This window comes from Lithobates pipiens, unplaced genomic scaffold (assembly GCF_037356315.1).
Source record: "Lithobates pipiens isolate NorthernLeopardFrog02 unplaced genomic scaffold, aLitPip1_a1.2 Scaffold_25, whole genome shotgun sequence".
Lineage (NCBI taxonomy): Eukaryota > Metazoa > Chordata > Amphibia > Anura > Ranidae > Lithobates > Lithobates pipiens.
Window position 1 is genome coordinate 175,147,999 of NW_027507787.1, and position 18,224 is coordinate 175,166,222.

The 18,224-nt window shown below is 40.7% G+C and overlaps 1 protein-coding gene across 4 annotated transcripts in view; it reads right to left on the reverse strand.

Moving 5' to 3' along the window:
- Positions 1-17,831, reverse strand: part of EXOC6 (exocyst complex component 6) — a 458,527-nt gene extending 440,696 nt beyond the window's left edge. For all 4 annotated transcript variants that reach the window (XM_077455211.1, XM_077455209.1, XM_077455210.1 and 1 more), the window contains exon 1: positions 17,702-17,831. In XM_077455211.1, coding sequence (XP_077311337.1) covers positions 17,702-17,826 — 125 coding nt within the window. In that variant the 5' untranslated portion in view covers positions 17,827-17,831. The remainder of the gene's footprint in view (positions 1-17,701) is intronic.
- Between the last annotated feature and the right edge of the window lie 393 nt (positions 17,832-18,224).

An 18,224-nucleotide genomic window follows, 5' to 3' on the forward strand; every position in this document is an offset into this window, starting at 1 on the left:
TTTGGCAGTTTGACTGGCACGGTGGCAGCACGGCTCTCTCAAATTGGATGGCATGGTAACCACTGAGACCACAGTGTACATGCACTGCGATGTCTCTGGCTGCTACTATAGTAAATATTGCCTAAAAAGTGCATGTTTAGGAGATATTTACTGTACCTACAGGTAAGCTAGGCTTTACTACCACTTTAAAGTCATATTGTTTAGTAAATCAGCCCTAGTGTCTGCACCTCTCACTTCACATGCTCTTCACAATTTACACAGAGCCTATGCCACTAAAATAATATAAAAAAACAAAACACATATGCCAATTATTCCCAATATCTAGGACCATTAATATTGTATGTATGTATTTTTCCAAGGAAAAGGTTGTAAGCCTGGACACAGATCATCTTGACATTCATTTTTTTTTTTATGTACATCGATCGGTCTCCTCCCCTAGTCAGTTCCACCCCCCTCCCCCCACAGTTAGACCTAACCTAGGGAACACATTTTACCCCTTGATCGCTTCTAGTGTTAACCCCTTCCCTGCTAATAACATTTATACAGTATTCAGGGGCTATTTTTTAGGTCTGATCGCTGTATAAATGTAACTGGTCCCAAAAAAAGTGTCCGATCTGTCTGCTGCAGTTGAAATAAAAATCGCAGATCACCTCCATTACTAGTAAGAAAAAATAATAAAAATGCCATAAATCTATCCCGTTTTGTAGATGCTATAACTTTTGCGCAAACCAATCAATATACGCTTACTGCGTTGTTTTTTTTTTACCAAAAATATGTAGAAGAATATATATCAGCCTAAACTGAGGGAAAAAAAGTGTTTTTATTTAAAAAAATTGTGACATTTATTATAGCAAAAAGTAAAAAATATTGTGTTTATTTCAAAATTGTTGGTCTTTTTTTGTTTATAGCACAAAAAATGGCCTGGTCAAGAAGGGGGTAAATTCTTCTGGGGCTGAGGTTGTTAAATCACATTGCCTATTACATATTGTGCTTGTTTGTAGTCTAAATACTAGACATGTGCAGAGTAAAATATTTCGTTTCGGAATTTCGTTTTCGTCCGAAAACTTAATTTATTTAGTTACTCCCGAAAATCGTTTTTATTTATTTCGTTTTCGTTCAAAAATTTCATTCGTCCGAAAATCCACATGAATTACGTTCGAATCTGTCTTAGAAGATTTGACGGAGCTAACTATATAGCATACTTTAGAACCTTATTAAAGTCTATGGGACTCCAACGTTCAAAATCTAAAGTGCTAGTTTTAAAGGCTAATTTGCAAGTTACTGTCCTAAAAAGTGTTTGGGGACCCGGGTCCTGCCCCAGGGGACATGTATCAATGCAAAAAAAAGTTTTAAAAACGGCCGTTTTTTCGGGAGCAGTGATTTTAATAATGATTAAAGTGAAACAATAAAAGTGTAATATTCCTTTAAATTTCGTAGGGGGGGGTTGTCTATAGTATGCCTGTGAAGGGGCGCATGTTTCCCGTGCTTAGAATTGTCCCTGCACAAAGTGTCATTTATGCAGGAAAAAAAGTCCTTTAAAATCACTCGCGGCTATAATGAATTGTCGGCTCCGTAATACAGAGAACACTCATTGAAAGTCATTGATAAAAAAAAATAAATAAATAAATAAAAAAGCGTGGGGGTCCCCCAAATTCAATTACCAGGCCCTTCAGGTCTGGTATGGATATTAAGGGGAACCCTGCCTCAAATTTAAGAAAAAATTTGATGTGGGGTTCCCCCTAAATATCCATAACCAGACCCTTCAGACCCGTCAGATATTAAGGGGAACCCCGCGTCAAATTTAAAAAAAAATTGACGTGGGGTTCCCCCTAAAAATCCATACCAGACCCTTTATCCGAGCACGCAACCTTGCAGGCCGCAGGAAAAGAGGGGGGGACGAGAGAGCGGCCCCCCCTCCCTCCTGAACCGTAGCAGGCCACATGCCCTCAACATTGGGAGGATGCTTTGGGGGTCTGTGACCCCTCAAAGCACCTTGTCCCCATGTTGATGAAGACAAGGGCCTCATCCCCACAACCCTGGCCGGTGGCTGTGGAGGTCTGCGGGCGGGGGGCTTATCAGAATCTGGAAGCCCCCTTTAACAAGGGGACCCCCAGATCCCGGCCCCCCCCCTGTTTGAAATGGTAAGGGGGTACAAAAGTACCCCTACCATTTCACAAAGAAAGTGTAAAAAATGGTTAAATAAAACAAACACACTTTTGAAAAATTCCTTTATTAAAAATAAAAAAAATAAAAAAAAGATTCCAGCGGCGGTAATCCACTCTTGCTATCCAGCGACGGACGGTCATCTCTCCAGCGATGTCTCATCTCATCCAGCGCAGCGCAGCATCCTTCTGTCTCCTCCACGGAGACACTACAGGCATTCCGGCGGCTGACGTTTGTTATATACGGAGGGCGGGGCCACCCGTCACCTGACCCCGCCCCCTCTGACGCAAGGGGAAACCCGGGGTTCCCCGTGACGTATGGGTGACCCCGCCCCCCCTCTGATGTAACGGAAACCTGCCTGTGTTACATCAGAGGGGTGCGGGTCACCTATACGTCACGGGGAACCCCGGGTTTCCCCTTGCGTCAGAGGGGGGCGGGGTCAGGTGACGGGTGGCCCCGCCCTCCGTATATAACAAACGTCAGCCGCCGGAATCCTTGCAGTGTCTCCTCCACGGAGACAGAAGAAGGATGCTGCGCTGCGCTGGATGACATGAGACATCGCTGGAGAGATGACCGTCCGTCACTGGATAGCAAGAGTGGATTACCGCCGCTGGAATCTTTTTTTTATTTTTTTTATTTTTAATAAAGGAATTTTTCAAAAGTGTGTTTGTTTTATTTAACCATTTTTTACACTTTCTTTGTGAAATGGTAGGGGTACTTTTGTACCCCCTTACCATTTCAAACAGCGGGGGGCCGGGATCTGGGGGTCCCCTTGTTAAAGGGGGATTCCAGATTCTGATAAGCCCCCCGCCCGCAGACCTCCACAGCCACCGGCCAGGGTTGTGGGGATGAGGCCCTTGTCTTCATCAACATGGGGACAAGGTGCTTTGAGGGGTCACAGACCCCCAAAGCATCCTCCCAATGTTGAGGGCATGTGGCCTGGTACGGTTCAGGAGGGAGGGGGGCCGCTCTCTCGTCCCCCCCTCTTTTCCTGCGGCCTGCCAGGTTGCGTGCTCGGATAAAGGGTCTGGTATGGATTTTTAGGGGGAACCCCACGTCAATTTTTTTTTAACTTTGACGCGGGGTTCCCCTTAATATCCATACCAGACCTGAAGGGTCTGGTTATGGATATTTAGGGGGAACCCGACGTCAAATTTTTTCTTAAATTTGAGGCAGGGTTCCCCTTAATATCCATACCAGACCTGAAGGGCCTGGTAATTGAATTTGGGGGACCCCCACGCTTTTTTATTTATTTATTTTTTTATTTTTTTATCAATGACTTTCAATGAGTGTTCTCTGTATTACGGAGCCGACAATTCATTATAGCCGCGAGTGATTTTAAAGGACTTTTTTTCCTGCATAAATGACACTTTGTGCAGGGACAATTCTAAGCACGGGAAACATGCGCCCCTTCACAGGCATACTATAGACAACCCCCCCCTACGAAATTTAAAGGAATATTACACTTTTATTGTTTCACTTTAATCATTATTAAAATCACTGCTCCCGAAAAAACGGCCGTTTTTAAAACTTTTTTTTGCATTGATACATGTCCCCTGGGGCAGGACCCAATCTCCTATTCTATATCGAACTGTTGTAACAACGAAAACGAACGAAAATAAGCATTTATTTATGTCGGATTTTCGTTTTTTTCGGATTTTGTGCTTTCGTTATCGTTTGTCAAAACGAAAACGAAAATAGCTGAAATTCGGACGAAAATGCGTTCGGACGAAAACGAATGCACATGTCTACTAAATACTGAAATTTGCAATTAAAACTGTCATTTTTTTAAGCATGAAAATGCTAGTAAAAACTTGGCTGTGCCAGTAAATTTTAGCGTGTTGTGTCAGTAAATTTCAATCTGTTAGGTTGGCCACACTGGAACCTACTCAATATTAGATGGGTGGCCATTTAGATGGTCATAATGTTATGGCTGGTCAGTGTAAAGATAGAAGGTAATTATAAATACATCATTAATTTATTGTATTAATGCAAGCAAAGTAAGTAGCTGAATTTGCTCTATTTGCAGCCTCTTACAGTTCTGTACAGCAGGGCTGAAGTTTGCACGGAAATAGCAGAACAAGGAGCCAATCAGTTCATATGCTGACAAGAAGCATGCTTATAGGAGGCCTGAAAGGCCTTTCCAGGACAACAGGCACTCAAGGGAAGTGGGCTGAATGATGCTGGCCATTAGACTGAAGACATCTTGTGGCAGAAAAAAAAGTACTATGGGGGAATTCTCTAAATCGAAGCTGAATATTGCAACAAAAGCTGGTTATGTTCTTTTGGAGTTGATTTAATAAAGGCAAATAGACTGTGCACTTTTGAAAGGCAGTTGCACTCTGCAAATACAGTTGTTTCAGAGCTTAGTAAATGAGGGAGAACTCTGCTGGCTTCCCTCATCCAATCATGCACAAGCAAAAATGCTGTTTTTTTTATTTTATTTTTTTAGTTTCAAAAGTGCACAGTCTATTTGCTTTTAGTAAACCAACTCCTATATTGTTGTTGTTGGCTGGAGTTCTGCTAATTAGGCAACCAGTTTAATGGCTAAAGGGCAATAGCTTTTAATTAATAGGTACCTTTCAACACTAATAAGATGTTATCTATAAGAATAATTTACTACTAGCTATAGAATCCATTTTATTCTGATTTATACCTACTGTGAAAGTAGCACGGATACAGAATATATTTTATATTCTAGATACAAGGCTGAAACGTTGAGTTAATTAGTGAATTCAAAATAATTAATTTTATTTGTATTTTTTTTTATTCCCTTTGGTTTAACAAATTTCTTTCCCTTATACTCACCCTTCCCTCCGCCCCCCTCCCACTAAAACGTCCACCCTCCCCAAAATAAGAGAAAGAAGAAGAAAAAAACAACAACTCTCCTCTCCTCTACACCCTCCCCCTCCTCTACACTTGGGACATTTAATAAAATATCCTATTCTACAGCTTTTCTGCCTCTACATACCTAGTTCAATTGACTACGAGTGGCTGATTTTTTTTGATAAAGTAAAACTAATCCATTGTGACCATGTTTGGCGTAAGCGGGCCCCCTGTCTGTTTAACAGTGACGTAAGTTCCTCCATTTTCATAATTTCATTTACTGATCTGATCCATTGACCCACAGTAGGGATAGATGTGGATTTCCAATGTGTTGGCACATGCTCTAGCCACATTTAAGAGGTGTCTCACCATGGATTTTTGATATTTACTTTTGGAGAGAGAGTTGAGATGCAATAGACAAGCTGCTGAGTTGTAATCTATAGCAAGACCAGTAATGTCCCTAATAAGAGTACATATACTTTGCCAATATGGGCATATTCGAGGGCATGTCCAAAATATATGAAAAAGGGTTCCTCTGTCTTCTCCACAATGCCAACAAATAGGGTCTATGCTCGGGAATATGCATTGTCATTTCTCTGGTGATCTATACCACCTAGTCAATATCTTATATCCAGATCTCTGCAATCGGGAAGATATAGATGATTGATGTGCAAAATAAAAGATAACATCTCTCTGTTCCATGGAGATTGTTATACTTAGATCTCTTTCCCATACCACTATATATAATGGTATGTAAGATTCCGAGGGTTTAATCAATTCTGCATAGATTCTAGACAGGCCTCGCCTAGTAGTTGTTGCCCGATGTATATAGTTGCTGAAAAGTAGTAGGCATGTTCGCTGTCATTAAATCAAATGGTAATGACAAAATATAGTGTTGTATTTGAATTGCTTGCCATAGCGGAAGAGGTGGCAAGAGCATTAGTTGGATATCCATTGTAGATTTCCATCCAACCGAATTCCTAAAATCTTGAATTCTACTTATTCACTGTTATAAATTGTCAAAATGTAGGGTCATACACCCCTGATGGAAATTCAGGATTTCCAATCACTGGTGACATATTGTACAGTGATACAGAGTTGATCATCCTTGATTTAATCGAGCAGGCAATTTTATAGGTGGTACCTATGATAGGATGTACTTGTAATTGATTTGGGCATTTATTCCTTAACCAAGGTAGGGCCATAGGGGGGATAGACATAATAGATTATTCAATGGGTATCCAACTCTTTACTCTTGTATGATTACACCAGTCTACAATGCTAGATAAATGTGCCAGCTTGGTAATATCTTTTAGGCACAGTAAGCATGTCTGCCTTGATTCTAGGTGGGCAGTCCGCCCATAGAAATTTTATAAACCTGCTCTTAATTTGTTTTAGAAAATTAGTTGGAACTGTCACTGGTAAAGTTGGAAATGGTTCAGCAGCTGGGGAAGTACATTCATTTTTAAGATACAATTTTTCCCAAACCACGTATGTCTCAAGCTCCTCAATTGCCTTAGGTAACTTTGAATATTATTAAACAAATGTGGAAAGTTATACTGAAACATATTTGTTACAGAGCATGTGAGAAATATTCCTAAGTACTTTAATCTCTTCTTTACCCATTTAAACAAGAAACTAGATTCCAATACAGCAAGTCTCGCTTCTGGAATTGTAATGTTCATTGTCTCTGATTTTACATGGTTATTCTTATAATTTGACAATTGTGAATGATGGTCTAGTTTCACTCAATAGGTTTGGTAGTGATATTTCTGGGGTTGCACCTATACTACTATCAGTATTTGCACAAGTATTGGTACTTGTGAAAATGCACGATACCTGAAACCGATACTTTCAGGCTCGGTTCTTTGAGCTGTCAGTGGGTCTCCCCTGTTGACAGCTGAAGTGTTAAAAAAGCTTGGTAATTGCAGCTGTCAAAAAAAAAAAGCAGCCGGCAATATTTATTAACAACATTGCCCAGCCTGAAACACTAAAATAAAAAGAAACATTGTTTCTTTTTGTATCTTTCTATTTCTTCATCTGCAGATCAAAGGGATGAACAAATGTTCCCTTGTTTAACCAATTATTAACCCTCCTTAATTTACTCTAATCAGCATTAATTAACTCCCTATTCTCCTCCATTTAATTATTATTTTCCTGATATTTTTTTAGTTCACGTCTATTTTATAAACAATAAACAATTACAACTTTTTTTTCGTTTGCTTTGTTAGCTCTAGAGTTAATATAAAAAGTAACAGAGAAAGGGGGCAGCCCTGGAGTGTGCCATTTGCCAATGTGATAGCACTCCATTAGCTTTGACCGTGGCCGTTGGATGGTCATATAGGGTGTCTATCCATTTCATTGTGTTTTTCCCGATCCCCATATATAAATCTCTAATTCACCCTATCAAATACCTTCTCAGCATCTGTGAAGAGAAGCATTGCAGGTATTTTAGTAGACTCACACAGGTGAATAATGTTAAGCAATCTGGTAGTGTTATCCCTCGCCTCCCTGCCAGGTACAAAGCCTGACTGGTCTATATGGATAATTCTTTATAAATAGGGGATGAGTCTCATTGCCATTATCTTTGTAAACGATTTTAGGTCTGTGTTTGGTAGTGAGATTGGCCTCCAGCTGGCACAAAGCGAGGGGTCTTTGTCCGGTTTTAACAGAACATTTATATGCGCATGGGAAGTATCCTTTGGAATAGGGTCGCCCTGTAATATTGAGTTGAAAGCTAATGTAAATTAATTTGTGGGCCAGGATTTGATTAAATGTTTTATATTAAAACAATGTGAACCCATCAGGTCTCGCGGCTTTTCCAACTGGCATACTCTTTAGGGCCCTATTAAATACTTCTTCTGATATAGGTTTATTAGGTACTATTTTTTTCTTTTGCATGAGAGTTTTGGGTGAGAAGAGTCTATGAGATACGTACTTATTAGATATTATTTCTGGGCTGACGTCATCTGGTATATTTTATCTGGAAGGATAGATAGAGCTGAATAAAAATCTTTCAATCAGTTTGCTATTTCTACCGATTCGGTAATTTTTTGATTCTCTCTACACTTGATAATCTGAATGGGGGCCTGTGTGGACGGAGCATGAATGGAGCATGCAAGCAGCCTTCCTGTTTATTACCAAATTCATAATACAGACGCCTACTATATAGCATCTTCGTTTTGGCTCTAGATAGCAAGAGGAAGTTAACCTGTTCCCCTTACATTAGCTAGCTCTGCTACTAATTGCATCACTTGTGATTTGATTTATGTTGGGTTTCAATAAAATGTAAGCGCGATATTAACAGATTTAATTTTTCAAGATATTTCCTTTTACGTCTAGAGCCAAGATTGATCAAGGATCCCCTGATGTAGCATTTATGGGCCTCCCATGTTGATAAGGGTCTGAAACATTCAGTTAAATAGTGAATTCAATATCATTTCTTAAAGTGTTAATAAACCCACAACAGTAAAATCAGTCTGTATATGCAGTAAAGCATGCTTGTTATACTCACTATGGGAGGGGTTAATCCTCTGCATTGTGTAAAAAGACTGTTTGATCCTGTATACACAGACCCTTCCCTTCTTGCATTGTCTCCAAAACATGTCCAGTTAAGACAGAGTTAGTGGATTCAGGCTGCACATGCTCAGTTCGGTGTGCATTGCTAAAGCGTTTTTTTTTGGGGAGGGTGCATGTGATCATCACAGGGCCAATCAGCACTGTCTAGACAGAGGGTCAGGGGTCCTGATAGGTCAGCCAGTGCATTATGAAAACTCCTCCTACAAGGCTTTATCCAGACACCGATAGAAGTCATTAGACTGCTATATACTGCTGATGAGAAAAGGTATTTAGCAGATTTTATTTACTAAAATGACCAGATATAGTTACATAGTAGGTGAGGTTGAAAAAATACAGTCCGCTAAATATGCACAGAATTGCTCAGCACAATGTTTCCATGGTTGTTCGGATTTAGGCACATATTTTCAGACCTGTTTGGACGGTAATATTCAATATGGCATCTAAATTGTTTAAAAAGGAAATCCCTATTGATCCTGTAATGGCTCTCCTTAATTTAAAACCAGATTACTTAAATTTAACCTGCTGGTTCAACTTTTCATAGCAGCCAAACAAACACTGACAAAAGCTTGGAGAACTTGGTGACTAATGAAGCTGTGAATAGAATGAACAATACTATATCTTGTGCTAAATGGATAACTCTTGAGTCGAACACGATTCCTAAATTTGAAAAAATATGGCAGCCATGGATAGATAACTTTTTATCTCCATCATTTGACTTGAACGTGCTTTTGCCATGGTAGTTGATTGAGAAGATATCATCCTGAATACATTCATTTCAGAAATAAAGGCGGCTCTCGGCCCAATTCCACAGATTCCTTTCCTTCCCCTCTTTCTTTTTTTCCTTTCCTTTTTTCTCTTTGTATCTTTTCATTTCTCTAATTTTGCAAGATCCTTGATTTACAAATTCTTAATGATATTATTGTTTATTAATTAAGGATTTATTAATAATTTGCCATGTATGTCTTTAAATGAATTCAGATAATGATAATAATACTTTTGGATCTGTGTGAGTAAAGTTCATTAGCTTGATTGTATAATCACTTTTGTATGTACCGTATATACTCGAGTATAAGCCGAGATTTTCAGCCTCTTTTTTGAGGCTGAAAGTGCCCCCCTCGGCTTATACTCGAGTCATCGCCGTCTGACTGCTCGATCAGCGTATCGAGCAGACAGACGGTGGACATACTACAATTCGAAAGCCGCGCCTCCGCCTCCGCCTCCGCCTGTGATAGGCGGAACACTGAATTTCCCAGCAGCCTGTGTTCCGCCTATCACTGACATCGTCTCATCCTCGTCCGTAGTACGAGGATGAGACGATGTCCGTGATAGGCGGAACACAGGCTGCTGGGAAATTCAGTGTTCCGCCTATCACAGGCGAAGGCGGAGGCGGAGGCGCGGCTTTCGAATTGTAGTATGTCCGCCGAGGCGCCGACGAAGAGCGGCGATCCTGGCAAGGCACGGGACGGAGGCAAGGCACGGCACGGGACGGGACGGAGGCAAGGCACGACACGGGACGGAGGCAAGGAGGCAAGGCACGGCACGGGACGGAGGCAAGGAGGCAAGGCACGGCACGGGACGGAGGCAAGGAGGCAAGGCACGGCACGGCACGGGACGGAGGCAAGGAGGCAAGGCACGGGACGGAGGCAAGGAGGCAAGGCACGGGACGGAGGCTCGGGACACAGGTAGGCTGGACACACACACACACACACACACACACACACACACACATGGACACACACACACAGGGATGGATGGATGGAGACACACACACACACAGGGATGGATGGATGGATGGAGACACACACACACAGGGATGGATGGATGGATGGAGACACACACACACAGGGATGGATGGATGGATGGATGGAGACACACACACACAGGGATGGATGGATGGATGGACACACACACACACAGGGATGGATGGATGGATGGACACACACACACACACACAGGGATGGACGGACACACAGGGATGGACGGACACACAGGGACGGACACACACACAGGGATGGACAGGCATGTCTCACCCTCGGCTTATACACGAGTCAATAAGTTTGCCAGTTTTTTTGGGGGTAAATTGGGGGCCTCGGCTTATATTCGGGTCGGCCTATACTCGAGTATATACGGTAATATGTATGTCATTTGTACATGCAATAAAATCTTTTAACAAGTAAAAAGTCTATCAAGTCCAACCTATGTGTGTGATTATATGTCAGCATTACATTGTATATCCCTGTATGTTGCAGTCATTCAGGTGCTTATCTAATCGTTTTTTTAAACTATCGATGCTCCCCACTGAAACCATCGCCGGTGGAAGGGAATTCCACATCCTTGCCGCTCTTACAGTAAAGAACCCTCTACATAGTTTAACCACTTCCCGACCAGCGCACGACGATGTACGTCGACAGAATGGCACGGGCAGGCATATTGGCGTACAGGTACGTCCAATATTCGATGCCGCCCCGATTTTTTTTACCAAAAATATGTAGAAGAATACGTATCGGCCTAAACTGAGGGAAAAAAATATTTTTTTATATATTTTTGGGGGATATTCATTATAACAAAAAGTAAAAAATAATGCGTTTTTTTCAAAATTGTCGCTCTATTTTTGTTTATAGCGCAAAAAATAAAAACCGCAGGGGTGATCAAATACCACCAAAAGAAAGCTCTATTTGTGGGAAAAAAAGGACGTCAATTTTGTTTGGGAGCCACGTCGCACGACCGGGCAATTGTCAGTTAAAGCGACGCAGTGCCGAATCGCAAAAAGTGGTCTGGTCTTTGACCAGCAAAATGGTCCGGTCTGCAAGTGGTTAAGGTTTAACCTCTTTTCTTCTAATTTTAATGAGTGGCCACGAGTCTTGTTAAACTCCGTTCCGAAAAAGTTTTATCCCTATTGTGGGGTGATCAGTATTGTAAAATTAAATCATATCCCTGCTCAAGCGTCTCTTCTCCAGAGAGAATAAGTTCAGTGCTCGCAACCTTTCCTCATAATTAATATCCTCCAGACCCTTTATTAGCTTTGTTGCCCTTCTCTGTACTCGCTTCATTTCCAGTACATCCTTCCTGAGAACTGGTGCCCAGAACTGGACATCATACTCCAGGTGCAGCCGGACCAGAGTCTTGTAGAGCGGGAGAATTATCGCTTTATCCCTGGAGTTGATTCCTTTTTAATGCATGGCAATATTCTGTTTGATTTGAAAGCAGCAGCTTGGGGCCTGCATGACATTGCTGAGCGTATCATCTACTAGGACCCCCAGGTCCTTTTCCATCCTAGATTCCCCCAGAGGTTCTCCCCCCAGTGTATAGATTGCATTCATATTTTTGCCACCCAAATGCATTATTTTACATTTTTTTCTACAGTAAACCTCATTTGCCATATAGTTGTAGTCACCCCATTAATTTGTTCAGATCTTCTTGGAAGGTTTACACATCCTGCGAAGAAGTTATTGCTCTGCTTAACTTAGTATTGTCAATAAATACAGAGATTGAACTGTTTATCCCATCTTCAAGGTCGTTTATGAACAAATTAAATAGGATTGGTCACAGCACAGAACCCTGTGGGACCCCACTACCCATCCCTGACCATTCCGAGTATTCCCCTTTTATCACTACCCTCTGAACTCGCCCTTGTAGCCAGATTTCAATCCATGTCAAGGGACCTTATTTTGTACAGTAAACGTTTATGGGGGACCATGTCAAATGCTTTTTCAAAATCAAGATACACCACGTGTACGGGCCTTCCTTTATCTAGATGGCAACTCACCTCCTCATAGAAGGTTAATAGATTGGTTTGGGAAGAACGATTCTTCATGAATCCATGCTGATAACTGCTAATGATACGGTTTTCATTACTAAAATCTTGTATATAGTCCTTTATCATCCCCTCCAAGAGCTTGCATACTATTAATGTTAGGCTAACTGCTCTGTAATTCTCAGGGATGTATTTTGGGCCCTTTTAAAATATTGGTACTACATTGGCTTTTCTCCAATCCGCTGGTACCATTCAAGTCAGTAGACTGTCAGTAAAAATTAGGAACAATGGTCTGGCAATTACTTGACTGAGTTCCCTAAGTACCCTTGGGTGCAAGACATCTGGTCTCGGTGATTTATAATGTTAAGTTTCCCAAGTCTAATTTTAATTATGTTCTCTGTTAGCCATGGGGGTGCTTCCTGTGATGTGTCACGAGGATAAACACTGCAGTTTTGGTTACTGAAGCCCCCCAATTCCCTCATGAAGACTAAGGAGAAGGATAAATTCAAAACCTTCGCCATCTCCACATTCTTTGTAACCAGATGTCCTTCCTCATTCTTTATGGGGTCAATATGGTCTGTCCACCCTTTTTTACTGTTTAAATACTTAAAGAATTTCTTGGGATTTTTTTTGCTCTCCTCTGCTATGTGTCTTTCGTGTTCTATCTTAGCCGCCCTAATTGCACCCTTACATTTTTTGTTGGATTCTTTATAAAGTTTGAATGCTGGTGATGATCCCTCAACCTTCTATTTTTCAAAGGCCTTCTCTTGCTTTAATATGCATTTTTACATTGGCGTTAAGCCATCCAGGACTTTTGTTCGCTCTTTTAAATGTATTACCCAATCGAACGCACGGGCTAATGCCCTTATCTAATATGCTCTTAAAGCGAACCCATCTTTGCTCTGTGTTCTTTGTTCCTAAGATTTTATCCCAATTTATATCTATAATGAATGCAGGGTCCTGGTTTTAGTAACACTTTAAATAAGAAAATCGATATTTTCAGGCTCATAAACTATAATTACAATCTCAGTGTATGATAAGGCCTACTGTAGACTTCCAATATAAAGTAGCTTCAAAGTTACCAAAAGAGATGATCTGATGCTGATGATAACTAGCAGCTCTAATGATGGCAAGATGTTCATGATTCCCGGCGCAGCAGGACTAAAGTAACACTACACAGTATCCTTATTTTTGCAAAATAATACATCCATTATTTAAATGCTCTGTTATCTATTTTTCATTAAATCATTTCCTAATGTGAGTTTATGCCTCCTTGTAAGAGCTCCTGAAACTTTAATTTTCCCTTTCACTTTCACAATTTGTTTGTTACTTTTATTTGCAATGTTAGCTGCAGTCATGAGCACTGCTCTATGCACACTATAAATCCCATAGTCCATAGTCTATTTCGGGAGCCAGCAAGAGAGGGTGGCCACACTCCTACATAGAGTTGAACCATGGAAAATGAACTAAGCCATCCTCTAAGGCAGGGGTAGGGAACCTTTTTGGCTGAGAGAGCCATGAACGGCACATATTTTAAAATGTAATTCCGCGAGAGCCATACAATGTTAAAAACTAATTTTTTATTTTTTTTAATAGATTAATCGACTAATTTGAATTATAACTGTAATATCCATGTCATCTCCCCCCACTGCAATATCCACATCTCTCCTACGATTGTCTGCTTGCTTACCACTACACAGGCAGGATCACGAGCAGTTGAGGCGGGTGATGATGACGTCAGTGCGCCACTCACCTAGGCCGCCGCAGGGTGTACCAAGATGGCCACAGCTCCGCAGCTAGGCCGAAGCTGCGGCCTTTTCTATGGGCTCAATCCACAGATCGGCACACCACGCAATCTGCAAATTGTGAGGCGAGAGCCAGATGCAGCCATCAAAAGAGCCACATCTGGCTCGAGAGCCATAGGTTCCCTACCCCTGCTCTAAGGCCTAGTTCACGTATATGCAGTTTGCTTTTGATTTGTTCCTGCAGTGCTTTTTGCAGTGTGTTTTGAGTTTTTGCACACAAGTTTTTCCAACGTTTTTGCATTTTTTATGCTTTTGTTGGACATAGTAAAAAATGTAAAACACAAATCGCGGCAAAATCATGGTAAAATCTCAGCAAAAAATGCACTACATGCTTTTTTGTAGCTTCTCTATTGAAGTCTATTGAACCAAAAATGCACCGTTTTGCGTTTAAAAAAGTCCCTGATTGACACTGATGCGATGCAGGAAATGCACAAGATTCGCTGCGCTTCCCCACATCGCATAGCAATCGCACTGCATAGCAATCGCACAGCGCCCATGCAATCTGCTACAGGTGTTAATGTTAGATTAACGACACCCCCAAACAGATTGCAAAATGCAGTGTGAATGCCAGATTCCAGCTGCAGGGAACAAAAGGGTCGAGCACAATTTTGGCGTGGATGCGATTTGAGCTATACAGACATTGCATGTCATGTGCACAGGAATGTGGTGCGATTCCTGTTGCGAATCACATCTGATGTTCCGCATACGCCCGTGTGAACCCAGGCTGACCATTTCCAAAAATGCAGCAGCTAAAAAAAGCATAGATGTGAACATGTCCCATAGGAGAAACCATGTTATATGGACTTGTAGTGCGTATCTGCAAAAAACACAAAAAAACGCATAGGCGTGAACCAGGCCTGGGCAGTCAGATTACAGCAACAGAAATAAAAGGAATTTGGAGATTTGGAGGAGGCTGAGAGCAATAAAAGGGACGTTTTCAAATGAATAACACATACTTGAATAGACTATACATTTTTAAACCAGAGTTTAGTGTCACTTTAACCACTTGCCTAGTGCTGCACGCCGATATACATCGGCACAATGGCAGTGGTGGGCAAATGGGTGTACCTGTATGTACCCTTTAACTGTCGGGGCTAGTGAGGTGGCACGCGCCCTCCACATACATCACGACTGTGCCCACGGGTGCCACAGACTTCATGTCTGCCGGTGTCCCGCGATCGTGTCATGGAGCCGCAGAACGGGGTAAACAAGGCATTTTCCGGTTCTGCCTAATGAGATGACAGAGATCTACTGCTTCCTGTCATCGGGAACAGTGATTCATGTCATGTCAGTGGTAGCCCATTCCCCCCACAGTTAGAATCACTGCCTAGGACGCACCTTCATCGCCCCCTAGTGTTTAACCCCTTTCCTGCCAGTGTCATTTACACAGTAATTAGTGCATTTTTATAGCACTGATCGCTGTATAAATGACAATGGTCCCAAAATAGTGTCAAAATTGTCCGATCTGTCCGCCATAATGTCACAGTCATGATAAAAATCGCAGATCGCTACCATTACTAATAAAAAAAAATAATAATAAAGATGCCATAAATCTATCTCTTATTTTGTAGTCGCTATAACTTTTGCGCAAACCAATCAATATACGCTTATTGTGATTTGTAGAAGAATACATATCAGCCTAAACTGAGGAAAAAAATTGTTTTTTTATATATTTTTTGGGGATATTTATTATAGCAAAAAGTAAACAATATTTCTTTTTTTTCAAAATGATTGTTTTTTTTTTGTTTATGCAGAGTTAATCAAATACCACCAAAAGAAAGCTCTATTTGTGGGAAAAAAAGGACGTCAATTTTGTTTTGGTGTAACGTCGCACAGCTGCACAATTGTCAGTTAAAGCGACGCAGTGCCGAATCACAAAAAGTGCTCTGGTCAGGAAGGGGGTAAAATCTTCCAGGGCTGAAGCGGTTAAATAATTAATGTAAAAACATGTTAGATATCAGACATTATATAAAAAAAAAAAAAGTGCTTATCTTTAATATACCCTGTAATGGCACCCACTTTTTATTTCCTGACACTTGATTAACTTTCAATATATCATAGTTAAATTAAATAAATACATTTACATGTAGACTGTTTAATTAGATGTTCCCTGCAAGGGGGGCCCACAGTACCATACCATCAACACATAGATACCCTGTAAGTAACACATGGGGTATCCCCCTTGTCATTCTTAATGTTTGTGAATATATTAGAACAATTAGGAATTCATATAATATATGGCATTACAGAGACACATTACACACTTGCTCCTGATGAGTGACGTCAAGTCACAAAACGCGTTGAGCCAACAGGTGTTGTGTTCCAACATTATGTGTTATTTTATTTTCTCAATATTTTTTTTTAAAGATTTTTATTGCGCACATAAGTATTTTACAAACAATACATCCGACATGGGTTACATCCATAAAAATTGAGAGAAAAACAAACAACCAAGATGCATTAAGAATAGTAACATTGTACATATCAACCATGGCATATCTAAGCCAAATCTGTTTCCAACCCAGCCATTTTCCCAGGTATGCGCTTTCCTTTTTTTTAAACCTAAAACTAATTGAATACCCCTAAGAAAAAAAAAACTCCCATCCCAAGGGATGTCCGCCTTCAGTGCCATTTTAGGTAGAATGAAAATAGCCCACCTCTGCTTCTACTGGAAAGAGACCCTCTTCCCTCTGTCTAAGTTAAAAAAGGATTAAATCTACGCAATCAAACGCCCTGTTCTCTCTCTTCCTCCAATGTATTGCTGGAGTCAACCCATCGGAACCATACTTTCTTAAACTTCTTGGGGGCACCCCTAGCCTCATAAGTCATTCTATACATCAACACATCTGCATTCATTATTTTTATCCACATCCCCAATGTCAACTGCTCATCGTGTATCCATCTCCTGCCAATGAGTTTCTTTACCCCAAAAAATAGGATCCTAAGAAATAGCTTTGTGTGAGCCTTCATCTCTTCTTCCTCGAAGATTCCCAGGAGACATCTCAGAGGAGAACAGATGTTGGGGAGATCAAAATGATCCGAAATAAACTCAGTCACCTGGGACCATAATTATTTTATCAATTTACTGTGGATTCCATTTGTGAATTATGAATTTACTATTTTAATATGAGCTATTAGATGTCAGGTTTCAATATCAATCATGTGTTACCAAATTTCTTATGGACTGTTTATGTATTTATAATTAAAGTTTTTATCTAGTACATTTCATCCTTCTTTAATGTTAGGGATTAGAGGAACCCTAGATTACGCAGGTACGTAATTTTGTATGTATATATGAATTCTATTGAATTTGAATTATTAATGTTTGATACTGTGGTATAGATTACCAGAATACATTGTAGATATATTAACTACAATATTTCAACACAACATTTTGACCCACCGTGTACTTCATTTAAAGCCCCACCTATTGCCTTTTTTTCTGATTAGATTATTGATCACGTTTTCCATCCTATAAGTTATGTGTTGATGTGACTCCTTGTATGCCCTGGCTATTCCAAATATCTGTCCCAGTTAGGAGCGGAGGTGTCCCCATGTGCTGGATTGGTTTTACCTTAGCGTAGATCCCAGAGGCAGCTCCAGTGTCTCTATTTCTCCACACACCTTCTCATATATCTTCTCCCCATTACCCTCCTCTAAGAACATTTCTGACATAACGGGGTTGCTGGCTTCAGCCATGGCTCTGGATCATAAACTGTTTTACAGTGGAACTTTACATTTTGTTTTTATCCACAAAATTTCATGTAGTCAGCATACAAAGGCAGAAAAATATCTTGCCCTAACCTGACCTTAGAAATGCTGAATAGGAGCTTATTGGAACAAACAAAGGAAACAAGTCCGCAGATAGCTAAATATGAGTGCAACTCGGTACATGAACAGAGGTGATGCTCATTGTTGTCTAATATAACACACCAGCTTAGCAGAGATTTAACTAAAAGCCACAGAGCCCTGGTAAAAAACAAAATGTAAAGAGAACACCGTCATATCTGAATTATCTTTAACCACTTGCTTACTGGGCACTTAAACCCCCCTCAGTCCCAGTCCAATTTTCAGCTTTCAGCGCTGATGCACTTTGA